Source organism: Anas platyrhynchos, chromosome 7 (genome assembly GCF_047663525.1).
Source record: "Anas platyrhynchos isolate ZD024472 breed Pekin duck chromosome 7, IASCAAS_PekinDuck_T2T, whole genome shotgun sequence".
Lineage (NCBI taxonomy): Eukaryota > Metazoa > Chordata > Aves > Anseriformes > Anatidae > Anas > Anas platyrhynchos.
In genome coordinates, this window is record NC_092593.1 from 24325954 (window position 1) to 24349425 (window position 23472).

Here is a 23472-nt window from a genome sequence, read left to right on the forward strand (position 1 = left end):
GCAGGCAGACCATGAAGAGAGAGATACCTACACATACACACACACACACACCTTTCACAAAGAGTTGAGTTGTGCACGAGATGCTGCCAGCATCATTTGTGACCACACAAGCATAATCTCCACTGTGGCCCAGCTCCACGTTGTGCAGCTGCAGCTGTGCCACAGACTCATCCAGAGAAATGGAGCAGGTACTGTCTGGCACCAGCTCCCTGATGCCTCGGAACCAGGTGACTTTGAAGGGGGTGCTGCCCTTGATGTAGCTGGTGAATGTCACACTTGATCCGGGCAAAACTTCCTGGGGATCAGGTGTCTTCACAAAAGAAGGTGGTTCTAAGTGTCACACAAAGAAGTGAGGAAGGAGAAAGATGTTAATAGGAGAGTTCCTGTTGGGGATGAAAACTGAAGCAGGTTAGAAATAAAAATAACACGGCAGAAAACAGAAAAAGAAACTATGAAAAAGAAGCCATGGGAAATCAAAGATAAGAAAGAAAGAGGGAAGAAGTGTTCTGTAGAAGGGGCTGTTATATCTTTCCACTGACCTCGTACAGTCAAGAAGGCACTACATTCATCAGATCCAGCCACATTTGCTGCTACACATGTATATGGCCCGGTATCTGTGACATCCAGGGCATTGAGCCTCAAAGCACAAATGTTATCCAAGAATGAAATTTCATATTTTTCCCCACTAACAATCTCATTCCCATCCTGAAACCAGGCCACTGATATGGGGGATGTGCCGGACACTTTGCATTCCAGCAGCACTGAAGATCCCAGCACCCCATTTGTTTCCTTTAATTTTCTTGAGAATGAAGGAGGAACAAGGCGATCTAAGTAAGACAAGGCAGAAGAAGAATAAGAAAAATGTTTTGTTTGTTTGTTTCCAGTGCAAAGGAAAACAAATACAAAGCAAAAAACAACAACAACACTGCTTTTAAAGACAAGGTATAGAGCTGACCTGAAACATCAACTGAAGAAGTGCAGCTGCTGTCCCCCACCTCATTGTGCACCTCAAAAGTATATAAGCCCCTGTCTCCCCTCTCTGCAGAAAAGACTTTCAGAGTGGAGATATTGTTGAAAAAGGTAATTTGGTATTTGCGATCACTCCTTAGTTCTCTGCCATCTTTGTACCACTTGGTGATAAGTTCAGGTGTTCCTCCTACTTTGCACTCCAAGGTAAAAGGGTTTCCAGCCATCACTGTGATTGGCTCAGTCTTCTCTAATATTACTGCTGGTTCTGAAATAGGAACGGAGGGGACAGTGTGTCACCAGGAAATCCACCTGCAAACCAGTGAGCATAGGATACAAGCAGCAAACAAGGGGTGGCAGAGACAACTGTGAGAGCCGCAAGATAGAATACTTGTGGAACAGGCTATACCCACCTAGGACTTGTAGAAAAGCAGAGCACTCCCGCATGCCAGCATCATTTTTGATCTGGCAGATATACTTTCCAATATCAGCTCCTTCTGCACTGGCAATCTCAAGAGTTGCAATGTTGTCCATAAACCACATTTGGACATTTTCACTCTCCCTAATAATTTCACCCTTGTCCTTCAGCCAGACAACAGAAATCGGTGGGGATCCTTCCACCACTGCCTGTAGAGCTGTTGGCTCTCCAACGAAGATTGCAGTGTCACTCAGCTTCTTGACAAAGCGTGGGGGCTCTGATGGCAAAAACAAGGTGGCAGAGGAAGGTTAATGATGCATGCCTGCTTGGAAGAGGTACAGCCAGAAGATCAAGAGAAGAAGGCACTGATGCTGTTGGTCTTCTACCATACAAACCTTTGAATTTTACTGGGCAGGTGCAAGTGTCACTTCCCACCTCATTCATTGCTTTGCACTGATATTCTCCAGTATCCTGAGATTCCAGATTGAGGATGTGAAGACTGGCAATGGAGTGCTTTGCTGTCACCTTGAACTTCTTGCTGCTCCGGACCTGCCTCCGGTCCTTGAACCAAGCCACCTCAAAGGGTGGAGTCCCTGCTATCTCACACTGGAGAATAATATCCGAGCCTTTAAGTGTGTCCACAGGACTCGGCACCTTGCTAAAAACAGGTGGTTCTATAAAAAAAAGAATCACATCATACATTTGAGACTGCTTCCCTGAGTAGGTTTCTGGATAGTAGCAAGACACAACATACTCAGGAAGGGGGCCTACACTTCTTCTTGTAAACCTATATTTAGCATCCTCATCATATGTGGTCTCATCTCTAAAAAATGCTGAGCCTCCGGCACCTTCCAGAAAGCCATCCCAAGCACTCCCAAGGGCAGAAAATATGACATTTCTGCACCTGTTTGGAGTTAGTACTTAGTGCCCCTCCCAAAAGCCACCCTCCCCTTTCTTCAGGACCATATTCCAATTTTCCCCACCTCTTTCCAATCATGAAAGCTACCACCAGTGAGGCTCAGTACAACAGCCCTCTCTTGCTTCTTAAATTTCACTCCTGACAGAATCACTGTATATAAAAAAACAGGCAGAGGGATGTCTACAAAGTGTGTCCATCTCTCTCACCACAGCTGGTGCTTCATCTAGTTCACACATCCTGTGTAACCCAACAACCTTGCCTTATTCAGCTTACAATTGGCTTAAATAGGAAGGCAAGGGAGTGGCTGCACAGCACTCAACACCCACTACCAGTTCCTGCCTAGTCTCTCTGATGTCTACAACGCATCAGCATATTAATCTGAGAGCAGCTGGAAAGAAACTGCACCAGCAGCCACTGACTGCCACAGCAGCAGCTTCCTGTTTGGGGGGGGGCATGGGGGCTGTGTAGCTGAGAGCAGGACCAGGACCAGGAGCCAGGGATTCTAGTTGTGTGCAGAGCTGTGCTGCTAACCTTTCACTGCTACTGAAGTGCTACAGCTGGCAGTGCCGGCAGAATTTTGGGCTTCACATATGTAATCACCACCATCCTCAGTGCTGGCATCCAAGATAGTTAGCACCGCTATGGAGTCTACAAAAGACATGTGGAGCCTGTTGCTTGCTTGGAGTGCCTGATCGTTCTTGTACCACACAGTCCTGATCTCTGGCGTGCCACTGATTTTACATTCAAGTTGAACTGCATCTCCGTGCTTCACGAATCGCAAAGCTTCAGGTTTCTTGATGAACTTAGGAGGTTCTGCAGAACAAATAAGCATGTGACAACACACGTTTGCCATGTGAAATCTACAGTGCTGAGCAAGAGTCATAGAGAGCGCAAGAATATTGGGCTGCAACAAGGTGAATTTGCTACAGCAGCTGGCTGTATCTCCAAGAGCTTCCTCTCAAGAAAAGATGCAAGGAGGAAACAGCAAAAACAACTACAACTAGGTTCTATCAACTCTGGAGCCTGCTGCTTGAGGCATCTGTGGTTGTAAAAGACACATGAAGGATGATTGCTCCACCCAGGAGACTTTTTTTTTTGCGGTTTCGTTTGGGGGGCAAAAATGTCCCCAAGCCAGCATGAAAGCATCCATAATCCCATCACCCCCAAGATCTTATCCCAGGAGCAGCAGAAACATGGTATGTACAGTTTCACTTGTTTGCACATCGTTAATGAGTATTTCTACTTGAAGAACTTAAATGATTTAGAGCCTAGATTAAATCAGCATTTCATTACTCCAACTGAAACATTCAGAAAAGTTGAAAGAGACACCAATGCTGGCCTACAAATGCAAAGTGATTGTATTTACCCTATTACTCTTGTTCCATATAGTAATGATACGTATCAATACCCCTGCAATTGTAGTTTAAGCACTAATGATAAAGTAAAAAGCAGGAAAGTGTTGTGTGCATTTATCCATACCAACAAACAGCTTAGCAAGAAGACCTGTCCCCTTGTAGAGTTTGCAGGTACACAAGGCTTCTACTGTCATGCAGTATTATAGGAGCAGAGAGTTACCTCATGGTATGTCTGCTTTTTGAAAAGCTACTTTCTGTATATGTCCAAGCTGGAATGGGTGGAAGACAAAGCTCAGTAACAAAGAGGCCTTTTTTATCCAAGAGAAAGAAAAACAAGAAATGAAGGTGACTTAATCTCAATACCTTTGACACTGAGTTGGGCTGAGCAAAAGTCTTTCCCAGCTTCATTACTAGCTTGGCAAGTATATTGGCCAGAGTCTCCTTTACCCACTCTGAGCACTCGAAGGTGAGCTGTGTTAGCTACAAATGTAATATTGTAGTTTCCTCCAGTTCGTATCTCCCGACCATCCTTGGACCAGGTGATGTGTATTGGCTGGGCTCCAGTAACATGGCATTCAAGGTCAGCACTTTCTCCCAAAGGCACATCAATAGATTCTGGTTTGGCATCAAAGATAGGTGCCTGCTTGGGTTCTAGAAACACAAGAAAACAAAATAATACTCATATCTCAAAATAATAATAATAATAAAAATAATTTAATCCAGCATACAAATACCATTGCACACATAGAAAGGGATGGGGGTGCCTATGATCTGGGCAAAAGTTCTGTAAGCCAACACACCTGCCACTGTGAGTTTAGCACTTGAGGTGGCAGTGCCCACAGCATTGGTGGCTGTGCAGGTGTACTGTCCAGTGTGATTCATCTCAGTTCGTGCCAGTTGTAGCACTGCTACATTATCTACAAAGGATGTGTGCACATTGTGGTCATCACTAAGCAGCACACCATCTTTATGCCAAGTCACAGTAATGGGCTCTGAACCATTGAGTCGACACATAAATTTTAGGGGTAAGCCAGCAGGGTGTTCGATGTCCCTTAATTTTCTTGCAAAGGAAGGTGGTCGTTTGCGCTCTGGAAGAAAACAAGTGAAGGATAAATATGCACCAGGAAGATTTTTTTAAATATATTTTTTCAAGAGAAAAAGTACTGTAAAGAAGAATTTGCAACAATATAAATCATCACCTTGAACTGTTAGGAGAGCCTTTGTAGATGCAGTTCCTACACTGTTTTCTGCCTTGCAGATATACTCGCCGCTGTCATTGCTAACCACTTTGTTGAAAATGAGCGTAGCAACGTTGTCTTTAAAGAACACTTTGTACTCAGGAGTAGACCTGAGTTTTGTATCACCTTTGTACCAAGACACAGTAATTTCTGGTGTTCCAGCAACGTGGCATTGCAATGTTGTATAATCCCCAACTGACACCTCAAGAGGTTCCAAGTGTGTAACAAAATATGGAGGTTCTAAAAAAGGAAGAAATTAGAAAGGCTCATCATAGTGCCAGGCCTTGGAAAGCATACATTCAAAAGAACAGGCAAGAAAAAAATAGAAGCAAAGGGAGCACACACCTAGAGTAGAGACTACAGCCTCACAAACATCTCTTCCTGCCTCATTTTCAACATGGCAAGTGTATTCTCCTGCATCCTCTTTGGTGCTGTCAAGGATCTCCAGGATGCAGGATTTCTCTGTGGTGGTGATGCTACATTTCTGAGACTGAGCAAGTATGTGGCCATTCTTCTTCCATGTCACAGAAATGGGCAAGCTGCCTGAGTAAGTGCCCTCCAGGACGATGGGCTTGCCAGGTTCCACATACTGATCACTCAGTTTCTTCACAAAGACAGCCGGCTCTAATGAAGGGTGAGAAGTCACAAATGTTGAGCACAGCAGTACAAATGGAGGGAAGGCAACAACATTTTAGGGTAAATATAGGGATGCAATTTTTACAAACCTTTTACTGTAAGGTGTGTCGTACAATTTGCCCTGCCAGCTTCATTAGTCACTAGACAAGTATACTCTCCACTTTGGAGAGGGGTTACATCAAATAACTCAAGCTCCACAACAGAGTCCTCCAAGTAGATATTACATTTGTCCCCTGGCACAAGCTCATTGGCCCCTCTAAACCAGTTCACCTTAAAAGGAGGGGTTCCTCTGATAACACCTGTGAAAGTTATGCTTGTGCCTGGCAAAACATCCAAAGGTTCAGGTGTTCTCTCAAAAGAAGGTGGTTCTAAACACACAAGAGAAAAGGAGAGATAAGACAGACCAATACAGCATATCTCTGGCATTTCCACACACCTACCAAAGATAAAGAACAAAGCCTTTACTTTCTAGTCAGTACATTTTCCTCAGTATACTTACAAAAGACCACAGGGAATTTCAAGAGGGAAAGAGAAAAAGAGTAGCTCAGAGAAGTTGCTGACCATCATATACTGACCTTGTACGGTCAATACAGCACTGCATTCATCTGAACCAGCTATGTTGGTAGCTTTGCAGGTATACGTTCCAGTATCTGAGTTGCTCAGTGAATTCACTTCTAAAATACATAGGTTATCCGAAAAGGTGATATGATGTTTTTCCCCACTAACTAACTTAAGTCCATTCTGGAACCAGGCAATAGAAATAGGAGGTGAACCCAACACTTTGCATTCCAGCAGTGCTGAGGAACCCAGTACACCAGGTGTTTCCTTTAGTTTTCTTGTGAAAGAAGGAGGAATGATTCGATCTGCATAAGAAAATATAATACATCCATTGTTAGAGAGAAAAGGAGTAAAGGAATGGAAGGAAAGAAAGAGAACATGGCCAAAAGAAAGTTCTGATAAAAGATGGAAGAAAAACTACCCAACCAACCTAAAACATCAACCGATGCTGTGCAACTGCTTTTGCCCACGTCGTTCTGCACTGCAAAAGTGTACAATCCACCATCTTCCTTCTCTGCATCCATAATTTTAAGTGTAGATACTTTGTTGAGGAAAGTAATTCTGTATTTTTGGCTGCTGGTCAGCTCTTTGCCATCTTTAAACCACCCAGTGGAAAGCTCTGGTGTACCTGACACTTTGCATTCCAAAGTACAGGCATCTCCTATAGTAACCCTCATTGGTTCTGCCTTCTCTACAATGACTGCAGGCTCTGGAAGAAGAGACAAGTAACAAGGATGGTGAAAACTGGATTTGATTACTACTAGCTGTAAGTATTATTGCATTATAAGATGGGGTTTATACATTTGATACTAAGGATATCTCAGTTCATTGGGTTTGGGAATTTTTTCAGCTCTGCTTTTTCCACCTTTTATTCCACCCTAATCTGGAGATTTCAGATGCTCTCCAAAATAAAGTAAAAATATTTTGGAATTACTAGGAGTGAAATACAACTATCTGTCCTCCTCCAAGCAGAAGATGTGACTGTGAATACAGTCAACTGAATTCCATCGTAATGTAAAGGCCTGTATTATTTTTTTCCACTACAACCCCTACACAATTGGAAAAAAAGGAAACCAAATAAGATTTAAAGGAGAAACAAGGATTCTGTTTTGATTATTTGAACTTAGGGGTATAAGCAAAGCATGCAGCTGATACTAAATTAACAAGTTCCTAACTTAAAAAAAAAAAAAAAAACAAACAAAAAACATAAAAAATATATGCTTTTTACCAACCTAGAATAGTTAAGGTAGCCATGCATTCCCGACTTCCAGCATCATTTCTGATCTGACAGATGTATTTTCCAGCACTGCTTGTTTCTGTGTGTACAAGTTGTAAAGTTGCAGTGTTTTCCATAAATGTGATCTTTGTGTTTTCACTTTCTCTAATAACTTCCTCCTTGTCTTTAAGCCACTGTACAGAAATTGGCTGTGAGCCTTCCACTCTTGCTTGTAACTCTACTGGTTCGCCAACCACAACAGTCACACTGTTTATTTTTGTCAGAAATTTTGGTGGTTCTGGATAGGAAACATGCAGTTGTAGTAAATTCTTATGGTATCCACGTAAATTAAGAGCAATGCAGTGCCACGGGGAGCACTAAAGAAGGCATATGTGCCAATACCTTACCTTTCAGCTTAACAGTGCAAAAACAAGTGTCACTTCCTACGTCGTTCTGAGCTTTGCACTGATATTCACCAACATCTGCAGCTTCAACGTTAAGAATGTGAATGCTTGTATGGTAGTTTTTGGCTGTAACCTTATACTTCTTACTACTGCGGATTTGTCTCCTGTCTTTGTACCAGGTAACATCAAATGGTGGTGTTCCTGAAATCTCACATTCCAGGCTAACCTCAGTTCCTCTGAGCATGTCTACCGGAGAGGGCTTCCTGCTAAAGACGGGAGGTTCTACCAAGGGAAGAAAGGAGCATTTTTAGAAAGGAGTCTTGAGGCATTTGACCAACAGTTTACTGATATCAGCTATTCCACAAGATTGCTGGGAAAACTAACTGAATGGGACGTTTTTCCTTGTTTTCTGCACATATAATGAAATGATCAAACAGGCAGGTGAACATACACCTTTTATACAGAGGAGCTCTGAGCTCCTCTGTATAAAAGGTAAACAGAAGATTGATAGAGAGGATATAGGTCCCATTTAGCTGTCAGTAGTCTCACATTCAGGGTGTAAAGCTGGCACTGACCAGTTAGGGTCTATTATTTTACTTCATATTTTGGCTTCATGGTATATCAGATCTACCTGTCTTGGACCCTGCAATCACAGAACTGGGGAACACCTAACCTAGGACATGTTTGTATTAAGAACAACAACTGCCTTGTTCAGACCCTAGCAAAGGGGGTAAGGGGTCATCAAAAAACAAACAGAATGTGAAGAAAAAGGCATTCCCTGAAATAAGGAATTAATTTCATGTTCCTATGGATTTCCAAGGAAGAAAACCACAAAAAAAAAAAAAAAGGTGTAACTGGAGAACAAGAGAACAGCTGACCTTTCACTGTGACTTTGGTGCTGCAACTGGCCTTGCCAGCGGGGTTGTGAGCTTCACAGATATAGTCACCACTCTCATCAGTACTCAGATGATTCATTTCAAGCACAGCCACAGAGTCGATGAATGAGGTCCGGAATTTTTCACTGGCAATAATTTCATGGTCATTTCTGAACCACACTATTTTCATTTCTGGAGAACCACTGACTTTGCACTCAAGTCGGGCTGAATCACCCTGCTTGACTACTCTTGCCATCTCTAGCTTCTTAGCAAACTTGGGTGGTTCTAAAAAACCAGAAAAGTGGTATCAGAAGGTCTGAATTAATACTAGAAAGGAAAGGAGGGAAAAGAGCAAAACAAGCAAGAGTTGGTTGCAAATATAGGGCAGGGAATTCACTTGACAGGGTATCAAAGATCACTAAGGGAGGCTTGTTAGAAAGGAAAGAAAACAAATAGATAAAAAGACTGCCAAACATCTAGAAAGTGTGCACACCTGTTACCATCAACATTGTAGTGCAAGAGTCACTGCCAACATCATTTGAAACATGGCAAGTGTAGTGCCCACTCCTAGAAGCATCCACTGAATAGAGGGTTAAGAACACAGTTGACCCTTCAATCCCAATGAAACAAGTTGGACCAGATACAAGTTCTAAGTCCTCTTTGAACCACTTTACTGTAAATGGCAGCGTTCCTTTTAGTGTGGCCTTAAACTCCACCGTGGAATCTGGGATGGCTTGCTGGCTTTCAGGTTTTACTAAGAAGCTTGGAGGCTCTGCAGTTTTTAAGAAAAAGAAATGTTCAGTTACATCATGAATGCCTAAGAATGAAGAAAGTTAGTGAGGCAAGCAGAGGCAATGAATATGTAAGAGGTTCAAGATACACAGTAAGAAAAGGGAGACCAGACTTTCAGCATTAGTATTAAGAAGTATAAGAGGGTTATGTTAGCACAAGATATAATATATTCTCCCAGCATTCATCACCAATAAGAAGTAGCAAAGAGTTTCAAACCTTTCACTGTCAGGACAGCACTGCAAGAATCATTTCCGGCAATGTTAGAGATATTGCATGTGTAATTTGCACTGTCTGACAGCTCTAGATTAGCAATCTCGAGTGACATGGTGTTCTCATGGCACAGGCTTCTACATTTGGCACTGTCAGTTATCTCCTTTCCATCCTTAAACCATTTTGCAGTAATGGGAAGTGATCCAGAGACTTTGCACTCCATTCTGATAGAAGATCCCAGAACAGTATCCTTTTTGGTTAGCCTTTTGATAAATGTGGGTGGAATTGATTGATCTGCCCAACACAAAACATGGCAAAAACATAATGGTTACCTTATCTTCCAGAAACACTTTTTATTTTTAGTTGTTTCTTTGTTTTGTTTGTTAGTTTGTTTTTAATCCCTCCCTGCTGGCTTCATGAGTTTGCCAAATACAAACCTAACACAGTCAGGACAGCTTCGCAGGTGCTACTTCCAAAGTCATTTTCAACCTTAAAACTGTATGTACCACTATCCTCCTTTGATACAGGTTCAATCCTGAAACTGGCCACATTGTTTTCAAAGCTCATCGTGTAGTATCTACTGGGCAGAAGCTGTTTGCCGTCTTTGTACCATCTTATTCGGAGTTCTGGTGTCCCCTCCACAGTACACTCCAAAGTTACGGGGTCTCTTTCAGTGACTTTAAGTGATTTAGCCTTTTCTGTGATCCGTGCTGGTTCTGGGGTACAAAGTGTATAAAAATGGTTGTTAGCTACAGAGAGGTGACTGAATTCCCAAGCACTCATCCAGGATGAAGGGACTTCTACACACCTTGCACAAAAAGCAAAGCAAAGCACTTCTCCACTCCAGACTCATTCTTTGCCTGGCAGGTGTATCTCCCTCTGTGGCTGAGGTCAACACTCGTAAGTTTCAGTGCAGCCACATTGTTCTCAAAGGTAATATGGTGGTAATCATCATCTTCCAGTATTTTCTCATCTTTTATCCATGACACAGATAAGGGTTGAGCACCTGCTACAACACACTGGAATAATGCGGTGCCTTTCAAAATGCTAGTGACATTCTCCAGCTTCTTGACAAAAGATGGTGGTTCTGTGGTGTGAGGTTTTGTTTGTTTAGAAGTCACAGAAGAGAAGGAAAGGGAAGAAGGAGAAGAGATCATATAAGGTCATCCTAGTCACTACATTTCATCTGGGGGATACAATGTTTGGGATACACTTCTTAGTGACTGACCTTTCAAGCTCAGCCTTGTACTACAAGAACAACTCCCACCTTCATTTGATATAATGCACTGATATTCACCAACATCTGAGACATCACAGTTGGTCACATTAAGGGTAAATATTGATTCTTTGGTGGAGATGGCATATTTCTTGCTGCTGAACATCTCCTTATTGTTCTTCAGCCACTTCACCTCAAATGGAGGAGTACCAGTCACCTCACACTCAAGTGTGGCCTCCAATCCCTTTACTACCTCTGTAGGTCTCAACTCCCGAACAAATGTTGGAGGCTCTACAAAAAAGAAGGGAAAAGTAGATAGTAACCTTGATGGTTATTAGGGAAGAAGAGGTCTCCTTTATTGCATTACCCCAGCTTCATGGCATAGCTGGGTGGTGACAAATGTTCAAGACCAACCTTTTACTTTCAACTCGATGCTGCAGCTCTCACTACCTGCATCATTGTGGGCTTCACAAACATAAATCCCACTATCCGATACTCTGGCTTGAGTGACTTTCAAAGTGGCTAGACCATCTATGAAAGAGATGCCATACTTAGCTCCATCAGTCACTTCATTCCCATCAAGGTACCATGTTACATGGATCTCTGGTGTGCCTACTATCTGGCACTCAAAAGTGGTGGACTGTCCTTCACGCAAAGCTACTATAGGAGTTGGCATCTGAACAAACCTTGGAGGCTCTAGAAGATAGACAAAAAAGGTGAGGCTTTATAATATTCATGGTAGTTTGTGGAAATACAAGCATTTCTTAACTCCTCCCCCCAAATTGCACAGAAAAATCAGAAACACAACAATGCGAAGAACACTGGGCTTCACACCTTTTACAAACAGAGCTGCTTTGCAAGTGGCAGTCCCCACATCATTGCTTATCTGACAAGTGTAGTTCCCAGAGTCAGACATCCTTGCTGAGAAGAGCTCCAGCACACTAGATGTGTCATCCTTCCAAACAGAGCGATTGGCACCAGAAAGGAGCTCTTGGCTGTCTTTAAACCACTTTATCTGCAGAGGAGTAGAGCCTTTCACCATTGCTTTGAACTGAACCCTAGCATGGGGCACAACCTCTTGGGACTGGGGCTTTTCCACAAAATATGGCGGTTCTATAACATGTTAAAAAGAAGAAAGAGGATTACTCAAGGATAGGTGAATTTCCAAATTATGAATAAGCGACCTAACACAAGAGAAGAAGAAGAATTTCAAACCTTTGACTGTTAAGAACCCACTGCATTGGTTGCTTCCTGCCTTATTTGTTGCTTCACAGGTGTAAGAGCCACTGTCTGTGCCTTCCAGTTTATTGATTTCCAGAAAGGCAGTGTTATCATGGAAAGAGTATTTGTGCTTTTCACTCGCTGTTATTTCTTGTCCATCCTTGTACCACTGGATACTTATAGGATGTGAACCAGACACTATGCATTCCAGGTGAACAAAAGACCCCTTAATGCTGTCCATTTTCTTGAGCTTTTTGGTGAATTTAGGTGGTATAATGAGATCTATCCAAGACAGAGTGAAAAGATAAAATATGAAATTCAACCATGATTGTAGTAGACGCAAAGTCAAGAGAAGAGATTTTGTAAGTAAAAACAAATACTAAAAGATAGCTCATACACACCTAGGACATTGATGCTGGCAGAACATCTACTGCTCCCAACATCATTGTGAACCTCAAAGACGTACTCCCCACTATCTTTCTTTTCCGCATGGAGCACCTTTAGGACTGAGACGGTATCTGTAACACTGATCTTATATTTTGGGCCTAAAGTCAGTTCATTGCCATCTTTGAACCATTTGGCTGTAATGTCTTTTGTTCCTGAAAATTTACATTGCAAGGTTGCTGGGTCTCCCTCAGTCACATCTATGGACACAGCCTTGTCTGTGATTGTAGCAGGCTCTGTTTTAAACAGAGATATAGAGAAGGGAGTTAGGAGCATCTGTAAAACCAAACCAAACCAAACAAACAAACCAAACCAAAACAAGAGAACTGTCTGAGATCACTGCCAGCACTCAGTGTAAGACCAACCTTTGACAGTCAGCAGAGCAGAGCACCTCTGAATTCCTGCCTCATTTTTAGCTTGACAGAAATATTTTCCACCATGTTTCAACTCAATAGACCTCACCAGAAGAGTGGCAATGTTGTTCACAAAGGTCATTTTGATATTATTGTCTTCAATCACTTCATCATTGTCTTTCAGCCAGGATACAGTGATGGGCAAAGAGCCTTTAACAGCAGCCTGAAACACGACTGTGCCCCCTCGAAGGGAGCTAATGTTTTCTATCCTCTTCAAAAACTGTGGGGGTTCTAGCAGGAAGAAAGTGGCTAAGTAAGTACAGGTTTGGTACATGACCATGTGGCATGAAACCCACATCAGCATAAGATCATGCTAGTGGCATTCTCCACCTTGTACTAACCTTTCAGTGTGACCTCCGAACTGCAGAGGCAGCTTCCAACATCATTTGTTACTCTACACTGATACTCGCCAACATCAGAAGCATCAAATCTGAAGACATGGAGGCTAATTAAAGATTTCTCAGTGCTTATTCTGTGCTTCTTACTGCTCCGCACAGGCTTATCATCCTTCACCCAAAACACTTCAAAGGGAGGTGTGCCAAGCACCTCACACTCCAAAACCACGTCAGAATCCTTCAAGACTTCCATCGATTGAAACTCCTTGCTAAAATAAGGTGACTCTACAGTGCAAAAGAGAGAGTGTAGTTTTTATTAATCACACTTTGGAAGCCTGGAAAGTTGCACTGCATTTAAAGAGAAAAACTGGTTGAGTGCTTGGATGGCACACACACCTTTGATTGTAACAACACTACTGCAAGTATCTTTCCCAGCATCATTTTTGGCCTCACAAATATATTCCCCACTGTCTTCAGTCTCAACCTCTGAAAGATGGAGTACTGCCAAAGATTTTGTAAAAGACATCCTGTATTTGTCACTCTCCTTCAGTTCCCTGTCATCCTTGAACCACGTGATTTTAATCTCAGGAGTGCCAGTGACTTTACAGGTCAGCTCAGCATATCCACCTTTCTTGACCAGGTGAGTTGGCTCTAGCTTCTCCTTAAAGGCAGCAGGTTCTGTGGATTTAAGAAAAGCTTTCAGTATCAACAAGGCAGCAAAAAGTGCCACTGGGTCAATCCAGTAGCTGAAAGTTGAAAAGAGAGTAAGAATGCAAACCTTTTACAAACAAGTTTGCACTGCATGTTACTGAACCAGCAACATTGGAGACTTTGCAGATATATTTTCCCGAGTCGTTTGGTTTGACTGCATAAAGCTCCAAGTAACTTGCTAGTGCCTCTGTCATAATGTAGCAAGCTCCTCCTGTCACCATCTCAGTATCTTCTTTAAACCATTTCACTGTCAGTGGTGTTGTGCCTTTAAATGTGCCCTTGAAACGTACAGTTGATGCTGGCAGCACATCTTGAGACTCTGGTTCTACAATGAAGCTGGGTGGTTCTAGATTGCATTGAAAGGAAACAATTGCCAAGAATAAGACACACAGCTTGCACTGTGGGGAAGAAAAGTATTATCACACGAAAAAAAAAAAAAAAAAAAAGACAAGAATTTTGAAACAAATTGCCAAACCTTTTATAAACAAAGTACTACTGCTGTCCTTGCTACCAGCAGAGTTTGTGGCTCTGCAAATGTAAACTCCAGCATCACTTGCGTCTAGGTGTTTTATTTCCAAAGATGCAGAGCCTTCTGCAAAGTGTATTGTGTACTTGGCACTTGAAGTGATTTCAGTGTCCTGCTTAAACCAAGAGACGGTCATTGGAAGAGAGCCAGAAATTTTGCAGTCTAGATGGCATGAGGTGTTAATGATGCTGTCAATATTCTTCAGTGGTTTGGTAAAGAAGGGAGGGAGAGTGCGATCTGTTGGGTATGAAAAAAAAATAAAATAAACCAACACATGAACAAAAGAGAATACAGTTCTGCTTCTGGCTTTGCTGGGCTCAGAGCAGAATAACAGGCCTCTTTGCCAAGGGTCAGTACCAACCTAGCACAGTAAAGCTGGTAGTAAAAGAACTGGTCCCCACATCATTGGATATCTCAAAGGTGTACTCTCCACTGTCCTGCATTTCAGTGGCATAAAACTTGAGCTGGGCAATGTTATTTTTAAAGCTGATCCTGTATTTTTTGCTGGCAGGTAGTGGCCTTCCATCTTTGAACCATTTGGTTTTCAACTCTGGAGTGCCTGTGACAGTGTACTCCAAAATGGCCGGATCCCCTGCTGTCACCTGAATCACTTCAGATTTTTCAATGATTTTGGCAGGTTCTACAACAAAATTAAACAATCAGTGTTAAGAACAAAAGTAAATTGCTCTTCTTAGGTGGGAGACAATGCAGAAGTCGCAGCACTCCTCCACTGACCTTTAACTGCTAGTTCACCAAAGCAGGACTGACTTCCTGCATCATTCTCAGCTACACAGGTGTATTTGCCACCAGAGCTCAGCTGGACACCAATAATTTGCAGTGTTGCTAGCCCATGTTCAAATGTCACTCTCACTTTGTTATCATCTTGAATAATGTCTTTGCCTTTCATCCACGTCACAGAAATAGGTTCTGACCCTTTCACCACAGCTTGTAATGTAATATTGTCTCCAGCCAGAGCTGTCACATTTTCGATTTTTTTAATGAAAGATGGTGGTTCTAGTTCAAAGAAAAGAGACATAAAGAAATACGCATCTGCTGTAACACCTTTTCATGCTAATGCTCAAAGATAGTTATATGAGACAACATACACAGTACATGGCACAATTCAGCTAAAGAGCAGGAAAAGGGAAGAGCTTCATTATCCAGCTAAAAGAGTAATGCTTTTAAGCATAAGAGTAATAGTCCTTTAAGCCCAATGTTCTTCAAATTCATGGGTTTGATGACAGGTAAGAGTTAAGATACATACAAATTTTTTAAGAGAAGAAGATACCCTCCATCCCCAACCACCCTAGCTACACAGAAATTCAGAGAAAATACATTATAAGAAATAAGAGGTTCCCTGCAGTAAGTGGAGTGTTCTCTCTCCCACTGACCTTTCAAGACGTATGTTGCACTGCAAATGCACTTTCCAACTTCGTTAGCTACCACACACTCATATTCACCAACATCCGCGCTATTAAATGATGACACCTCCAGGGAAATAACAGTTTTCTGAGAGGTCAGCCTGTATTTTTTACTACTGCGAATCTGTTTCTTGTCTTTGTACCAACTAATCTCAAACGGTCCAGTGCCAGCAACCTCACACTGAAGAATGGTGTTTGTTCCCTTCACTACCTCTGCTGGTTCGAGTGTTCGGATGAAAGATGGAGGCTCTATAAAAGCAGCAAGAAAGAATTAATTGCCCAGGAAAAAAAAAAAAAAAAGGTTTTTCCTCAAAAGTGTGACTGGCAGTAGCAAGAAGAACAGACCTTTGACAACTACTTCTGTGGTGCAGCTGTCACTTCCAACCTCATTTACAGCTTCACATGAGTAGCTTCCACTGTCATCAACTTTCATCTCCAAAATATCTAACACAGCCACAGAATTGATAAAAGACATCTTGTGTGTCTTGGTTTCACGGATTTCCTTATTGTCCTTGAACCAAGTAACTTGGATTTCAGGAGACCCTTTGACTTTGCACTGAAGGCGTGCAGAGTCACCTGGGGTCAGTAAGTAAGACGGATCGACCTTCTTCACAAAAGATGGTGGTTCTAAAAATGGGAAGAAAACAGAAGAAAAGGAAAAAAGGGAAGGGAAGGGAAGGGAAGGGAAGGGAAGGGAAGGGAAGGGAAGGGAAGGGAAGGGAAGGGAAGGGAAGGGAAGGGAAGGGAAGGGAAGGGAAAAGGGTAAAAAGGAGAGGGAAAGAAAAGCAGTCTGAAATACAAAGTTTTAAGACAATGGTTCCTAGTGCAAAAACAAAACATGACTTTAGAAAAGATCAGCATAATATTCGCTGAGCTGCAGTTCTTGTGGTCTCTCTTGCCCTCTCCCACCATCTCCCCTACACGCAGGAGTGACTCTTGGATGTGGCTAACAGAAGAAATATTGAAGCAATACACAGTGCTTTGGAAGACAGTTGGGTAAAAAGCAAGAGGTGAATGGAGCTGATGGAAGATCTCAGAAGACTTCACAGTGTGATTTCACCCCAGAGAAGACTTCACCTGCAAAAGAAAAAAGCAGAAACCGAAGAAGAGCAAAGGTAAACAGTACCTAGGACAATCTTACCTCTGACTGTGACACTGGCAGAAGAGGAGCTGCTTCCTGCCTCATTTGAGATAGTGCATACATAATGGCCTGAATCCTTGAGTTTAGCCAGAGGAATCTCAAGCGAGGCTATTTTGTCTTCAAAGAAAATCTTATAATCTTTGCCTGGAGGGATTTTGTTTCCATCTTTCGTCCAGCCTACTGTAACTTTCCTGTCTTCATCTACCTGGCATTCAAGACGTATTTTTTTATTGACTGCTGACTGCACTGACTGCAAAACTTTAATAAAGTGGGGCTTGTCTATAATGACCATTTCAGCCTGGCAAATGTCAGCCCCAAACTTGTTGGAAGCTTTGCAAGTATAAACCCCTCTGTCACTGGTGGTGAGAAGGGAAATTTCTAACACATGTTTATTTTCCACTTTGGAGATCTTGTAGTGGTCCGAAGGTGAAATGGTCGTGCCATCTTTCTGCCAGGCGACGTCAATGACTGGAGTGCCCGAAACAGTACACAGGAACTTGGCGCTTTTGCCCACAAAAGTGGTGATAGATTCAGGTCTGGTAAGAAATGTTGGTGGAAGTGCTTCTGCAAAATAAAGGGGTTCATTGTTATCTGGAGGTGGAGAATAGAGCTTATGCTGTTTCTCCAAGTTTCCCAAGGACAGAGAGCAGGAGGGTGCAGACACTTTTAAGCAAAAGAGGCCAGAGCAGTGACGGAGAAAAGAGATGTTAAAAGATTATGAATTTTGGCTTTTTGTTTTGTACTTCTTGAGTCTGTATATTGCTCTAGAGCTTGAAGGCATGTTGACTCTGGAACAATGTACAAACCAAAGGAAAATAAACCAAAAGACAGAATTTCCTTTCCCAAGAGTGACATGTTTGTGTAGGATTCCCTTAAGATAGACAGGTTTGCATATGCTGCACAGTTTGAGTATCCTTCTTTAGTCTCTAGCATCTGGCATTTAGCAAAGACTACATAAAGACTCTTCCCACAGAACGAAAAATAGGAATGAAAAAAATAAAAATGCACCCACAAAGGTCCAAAAGATATTTAAAAGAAAAAAAAAAAAAAAAAAAAAAAAGGAAGAAAAAAAGAAGATAATTGCATAGTTATCAATAGACCAAAAAAAAGTTTTGTAAAATGAAATAACTTTTGAACTGTCTTTTGTTTGCTTGAGATGATCTATTCCCCCATCACACAGAGTTTCCTCTGGTACACAGATGTTTAGGTAAGCATAGCCACACAGCCTGCCGCAGAAGTATAACTGAAGAATAAATGTAAGATGGTCGGGTAATTGCACAGTGATTACTACACCAAATAAATCAGATTTAAAACTGTACATTTGCTTGTTGTCTGGAAGTAAAATAAACTCTCTTCAAGAATGTTTTCACAAAGCAATCCCATTCTATAGACAACATAGTTCTTCCCAGTCTTTTCCTATTTTTCTTTCCTCCTGAAACTTTTCATACTAGGTACAGAAAATGCCTAGAAGCAGCATTTTCAAAAATTATTCCTTCTCTGTGCTTGTGCTCATCAAAATTAGGTATGCGTTATGTATAACAATGACAATAGCACTACCAGAAATGTTTGTAGGTAACCCACAGAAAGCATTACAATATACCAAGACATTTTTTGAAGTGCTTTTGACTCTGTACTTACCAGTTACTGTTAAAAGGGCTGTAGAGCTTACACTGCCATGCTGGTTGGAGGCTTTGCAGCTATATTCTCCACAGTCAACAACCTGAGGCCTCGGAATCTCCAGTGTAGAAAGGTAGTTGGAGGTGTGAATAGAATATTTGTCCCCATCGTATATCTCTCGGCCAGCTTTGTACCACTGGAATCTGACATTGGGAGCAGTCTCTACCTCACAGGTAAACTTGGCCACATGGTTTACGGCCACCTCCAGAGGTTCAAGCCGCCTTCTCAGGATTGGTGCAACTGAAATCAGAAGCAGAGAGTAATTCAAAGCAATGCATACTGGCATTCTAGAAAGTAACAGTGAAGTGACTAATTGAAACAAAACATTATTTATTTGCAATCCACATTAAGTGATTGTAAAGGCAAAAAACAACTGTGGACAGACAGTGTCATGGTGCATAATGACATCAGAAAACACAGTGATGAAACTGGAAAACAATGTTTAATAGCAATGTGGTAATATTACAATATAAACATATACACATTATCTTAGAGCTGCAAGAAATGGTGGTGTGGATAAGAAATTGTGCTGAAACAGTGCAATGACTCTGAAGACTGGATGCAGAAGTGAGAAAAGTGGCAAGTATAGGTGAACTTCATCATGGGATGAAGCAGTCAGGACTGCAGTATAACTTGTCCTGACCTTGCTTGTGTGATGCAAGACTAAGAGACTGCAATGTGATAAAAGGAGACCATAAATCCAGAGAGAAAGGGGACCCTCTGATTAGTGTTGTGATTATATTAGTATTGTATCTGTATTCAGACAGACAGAGTAGGGCAGTTTCATTAGCACAACAGTGTATTAGAAAGGCAGAATTTTATCCCCATCATCCAACCTCTTTTAACAACTGTGACTTTTGCTGTTGTTGCTCTTTTTCCACCTTGATTCAGTGCCTCACATGTGTATTCTCCTTGGTGGATGTCCCCACACACTTGGCTGATTACTAGCGTGTATGTATCTTGATCCTGCAAACACTTGAATTTGTTGCCTGAAGACACCAGTTTACCCTCAAAGTACCAATTCACCTCTCTGACATTTGTTATGACAGACACTAGATTGACACTCTCCCCTTCCTCCACAGTAGTATCGACCAGTGTGCTGTGTATAATAGGGAAATTCTCTTTGCCCAACTCATCCTCTAGACTCCCACCTTTGTTTTCCAGACCCCCTCTGCCCTCTTCCTCACATATTTCTTCCCTTTTCTCCTTCCTTTTCAGTATTTCTGTGGGTTTCTCAACAGGAACACCTGCAGAGGCTACATCAGCAGTGGCTGCAGCTGCCCCTACATCCTTGATTTGATTGTGTTCAGTCACAGTATTGATTACTTTTGCATGCAAAGGCTGCTCCAGGGGTATTTCTGCCTCCATAGTTCTCTCGGCCTGCTGTTGCTCCAGCTCAGAGGTTACATCACAGGATTTTCCTGAGTTAAGTGAATGGAGATGGACTGGCAATGCTTTGAATTTTTCATCTGTTAAGAGATGTTTTTCTTCATAAATAAGAGAATAGAAAGCCTCCTTCAAGACTTTTTTCTGGTCAGCTGTCTCAATGCTGACTTCTGCCAGGGAGATTGGGACTTCTATGGGAGTGAGTCCTCCTGTGGTCACAACATAGGTGCACAAAGTGTGTTTATGTTCCTTGGTGATATTAATTGTCTGTACTTCAATGCTTACTTTATCAGCCAACCATTCTGTAAACAAGACATTTTGCTCACTTACAACTGCAGCTTTTAGTGCATCCCTAATTTGGGACTTTATGTCGAGGTTGCAGCTCTTGGGAACCTGATCAGTGAGCTGGCTCTCTTTGGTAAGGACTTGGCTTGCCTGGAGCTGGTGAGTGTACATTGTTTCACGGGGTTGTCTCTCTACCCTTGGACACTGCCTAAGTGGGCTGGCAAGATCGACAACATGTTCTTCCTCCAATGACTGTTTTTCTTCTAGCAGTAAGGGAAATCTTATAGCTTGTCCCTCACAAATTCTTGAAGCAAAATCTTCCTCTGCTGTTTCCAGGGCAGAAACGTTCTCCAAGGGGACAGCTTGACTCCCAGTGCAGGCCAATTCAGAGGGAAATCCGGGTTCAGCCTTTAGCTCACCTTTCATTGCCTGGAAGCCCTCTAGGACTTTTAAGTGGTCACCATCTATAGCGCAACTCTCGGTGGTGCTTGACACCTGCAGAAGGGCTTGGGAAACTTCTGTCTCCAGGACAGCTATCTGCTCCTCCTCCTCAGGGATGACTCGCTCTTTGGGCAAGAGCATCTGTGCAGCCACAGTCCCAAGGCAGCCTGGCAGTTGTGTTTCAATTGCTGCTCCAGGCACTGCACCTTGGGGGCCAGTAGGAAGGTTTTGCAGTGACTCTGCCAGGAGTCTGCTGTTCTCTTGTGTTGTGGCTGCTTGGGCCAGCATCTCTTCAACACTCTGCACAGCGAGGCAGGCTGGTGGCAGGCTAGGCAAGATGTTCTCCTTGGGCAGCATGTGCTCCACCTGGCTTACTTGGAGCTGGAAGAAAGCCCTGGGCTCCCTCATGGCCTCAAGACTGAGTGCTTCTTTCACAGTGGGAAGCTCGCTGGCCTCCTCGTAGGAGAGGGGGCTTTGGTCCTCTGCCACTGCAGAGTGCTGCAAGGCTGGGCTCTGCCTACACACAGCACGTTCCTTGGGCAGCACAAGGAGCTCAACAGAGCATGCAGCCTCACCCAAGGTGCTCACTGCCCTGCATGTGTACAGACCAGTGTCTTCCTCCATGCACTCCCACACCGTCAGGGAGCCCGAGCCATCAGGGTGGTGAGCCACAGAATGACGTGCATCAGAGAAAAGTTGCTTGGTCCCCTTGAACCATTCCACATTAGGGCATGGCTCCCCAGCCACGATATACTCAAAGACAGCGGTGAAACCTGGAGCACACTGCACACTGTCTGGTGTCCTGGCAAAACAAGGAGCCCCAGGTACCCGCTGCTGCACATGGAGGTGGGCACTGCATTCAGCCTCACCATGTACATTGCTGGCCATACATGTGTACTTGCCTTCATCCTGCATGCTCACATATGGGAGGATGAGACTGTGGTCATTTCCAGCAAACACTAACTTACGGTCTGCGGATGGGGTTAGTTTGACACCATTGAAAAACCACAAGATTTTGGGTGTGGGACTTCCAGTAACAGTAACAGAAAGCCTAGCTACATCTCCCTGCCAGACTTCAACATCTGAGACCTGTTTGAGGAAAACTGGTGCACTGCCCCCCTCCTCCATTTTCATCTTTGTTTGACTGGAATAAACTGTTTTTTCAGGCTCAAATTCAAGTGTTTTTTCTCTATCAGGCAACTGAAAGCTGCTGCTGTAGCCTTCACTTCTTCCCTCCTCAGAAGACACAGTAAGAGAACTAGAGAAGTCTGTATGGGAAAAAAATTAGTTTAGTTTTACTGGAATGTTGAAGTGACCACTTGAAGGTAGCAATAAACTGCAAAGAGTAAAATACAACTCTGTTAGTGCAACTATTTTGGTATATGTGGAGGTTTTCTTAATACTGTGCAGTAGGTAGCAATGAACATGAGGTCCTCCTTCTGTTAAATACACACTTACCATAAATAACCACACACATTGTGCTGTTAGGTTACTTATGAACTTGCCATCTTGATCAACATGGGCTTCTCTTTAAAACTAACATCACAGTATGGGTTAGTCATAACCTCTTGTAGTATTCAATGTATGCTACAAGTAACAGTTACACAACATTGGTACATTTCAAAAATATAATTAAAGTGGTATGCACCGTAGATACTTATATGTGCAGTCATACAAACAAGTACAGGAGAACAGTGCTAAGGCTGTTTTAATTTAAAACACCAAGAAAAAAGCAGATTGTTAGATTTAGTTCTGGAAAAATATGACAAAATTTACAGCACACCAGACTTTCTTCTGGTGCAGTTACTTCACTACTTTCATCTCTATTTTTTGTCTAACACAAGATATTTCCACTCCCTTACCACCTTTATCCTGCCCCTCTCCCCCCCCCCCTTTTTTTTTTAACAGTAGACCCTTGCAGTTACAACACCATTATTACTAAAACCATGAGTTTACATTCTTGATTTAATGTCATTGATTTTCCTTTCTGCTTTTAAACCCCTCCCTAGCACTATCCTGCATATTAAAACCAGTATTATACCCAAGAAAAATACATTAGAGCACTTCAAAGTTTTTCTTCTTGCCTTTGTGAACTTGGACAGTTATATGATGAACCACTTTGTTCTAATGGTGATTTTGAAATGTGAGGAAACAGACATCATGGAAAGAACATGTTGTCTGTCCTCTGCAGATCCTGGACACTAGAAACATCAGTGAATTCTGAGATTTCCCAGAACAAAACAAGCTATCCAGAAAAAGCACAACACAAATAAAACTTTTGGAAATCAAATCCTGTTGTCCTCACAGCTATGGAGAAGAACAGAATATGCCATACGTAATTATTTCTCATTGTAGAAAGATTCGTAATTGCTAAAAACAAACATCATAGTGTACTTGACATAGCACAGTGCGTACAGTGATCACCTGCACAGAAGAGACACTTAGGGAAAAAAAAATAAATTACATCTGTCCCTTAGTATTAACTAACAGCCTCATTAAACCAGTAGAGCAACTTCCTCAGAAATATAATGTGCTAGTGAACTTGAGGATGATCAATTGAAATAGGGCCCATAAGAAGGTATAAAAATTGCAGAAAGGAACTTATGATAACAGACATGGGAAGACATTATACAGGCATGGAGTACAAATTAATGCACTTTTTTGTGTT

The 23472-nt window shown here is 42.4% G+C and overlaps 1 protein-coding gene across 3 annotated transcripts in view; it reads right to left on the minus strand.

Annotated features, from left to right (window-relative positions):
• The window catches only part of TTN (titin), a 243986-nt gene that overhangs the window by 171237 nt on the left and 49277 nt on the right, over nt 1-23472 (minus strand). For 2 of the 3 annotated variants that reach the window (XM_038182090.2, XM_038182073.2), the window contains 36 exons: nt 18654-18932; nt 17016-17579; nt 16220-16501; nt 15845-16123; nt 15189-15467; nt 14815-15093; nt 14403-14690; nt 13995-14273; nt 13613-13894; nt 13223-13501; nt 12834-13112; nt 12426-12704; nt 12019-12306; nt 11638-11916; nt 11218-11499; nt 10816-11094; nt 10396-10674; nt 10025-10303; nt 9594-9881; nt 9079-9357; nt 8589-8870; nt 7714-7992; nt 7323-7604; nt 6521-6799; nt 6108-6395; nt 5622-5900; nt 5242-5520; nt 4858-5136; nt 4459-4746; nt 4022-4309; nt 2835-3116; nt 1780-2058; nt 1380-1661; nt 956-1234; nt 540-827; nt 52-330 (listed from right to left, as the gene is read on the minus strand). In XM_038182090.2, the coding sequence (XP_038038018.1) occupies nt 52-330; nt 540-827; nt 956-1234; nt 1380-1661; nt 1780-2058; nt 2835-3116; nt 4022-4309; nt 4459-4746; nt 4858-5136; nt 5242-5520; nt 5622-5900; nt 6108-6395; nt 6521-6799; nt 7323-7604; nt 7714-7992; nt 8589-8870; nt 9079-9357; nt 9594-9881; nt 10025-10303; nt 10396-10674; nt 10816-11094; nt 11218-11499; nt 11638-11916; nt 12019-12306; nt 12426-12704; nt 12834-13112; nt 13223-13501; nt 13613-13894; nt 13995-14273; nt 14403-14690; nt 14815-15093; nt 15189-15467; nt 15845-16123; nt 16220-16501; nt 17016-17579; nt 18654-18932 (10413 nt within the window). Of the gene's footprint in view, nt 1-51; nt 331-539; nt 828-955; nt 1235-1379; nt 1662-1779; nt 2059-2834; nt 3117-4021; nt 4310-4458; nt 4747-4857; nt 5137-5241; nt 5521-5621; nt 5901-6107; nt 6396-6520; nt 6800-7322; nt 7605-7713; nt 7993-8588; nt 8871-9078; nt 9358-9593; nt 9882-10024; nt 10304-10395; nt 10675-10815; nt 11095-11217; nt 11500-11637; nt 11917-12018; nt 12307-12425; nt 12705-12833; nt 13113-13222; nt 13502-13612; nt 13895-13994; nt 14274-14402; nt 14691-14814; nt 15094-15188; nt 15468-15844; nt 16124-16219; nt 16502-17015; nt 17580-18653; nt 18933-19528; nt 22073-23472 lie in introns of all 3 variants that reach the window. The other variant, XM_072041024.1, reaches the window with a different exon arrangement.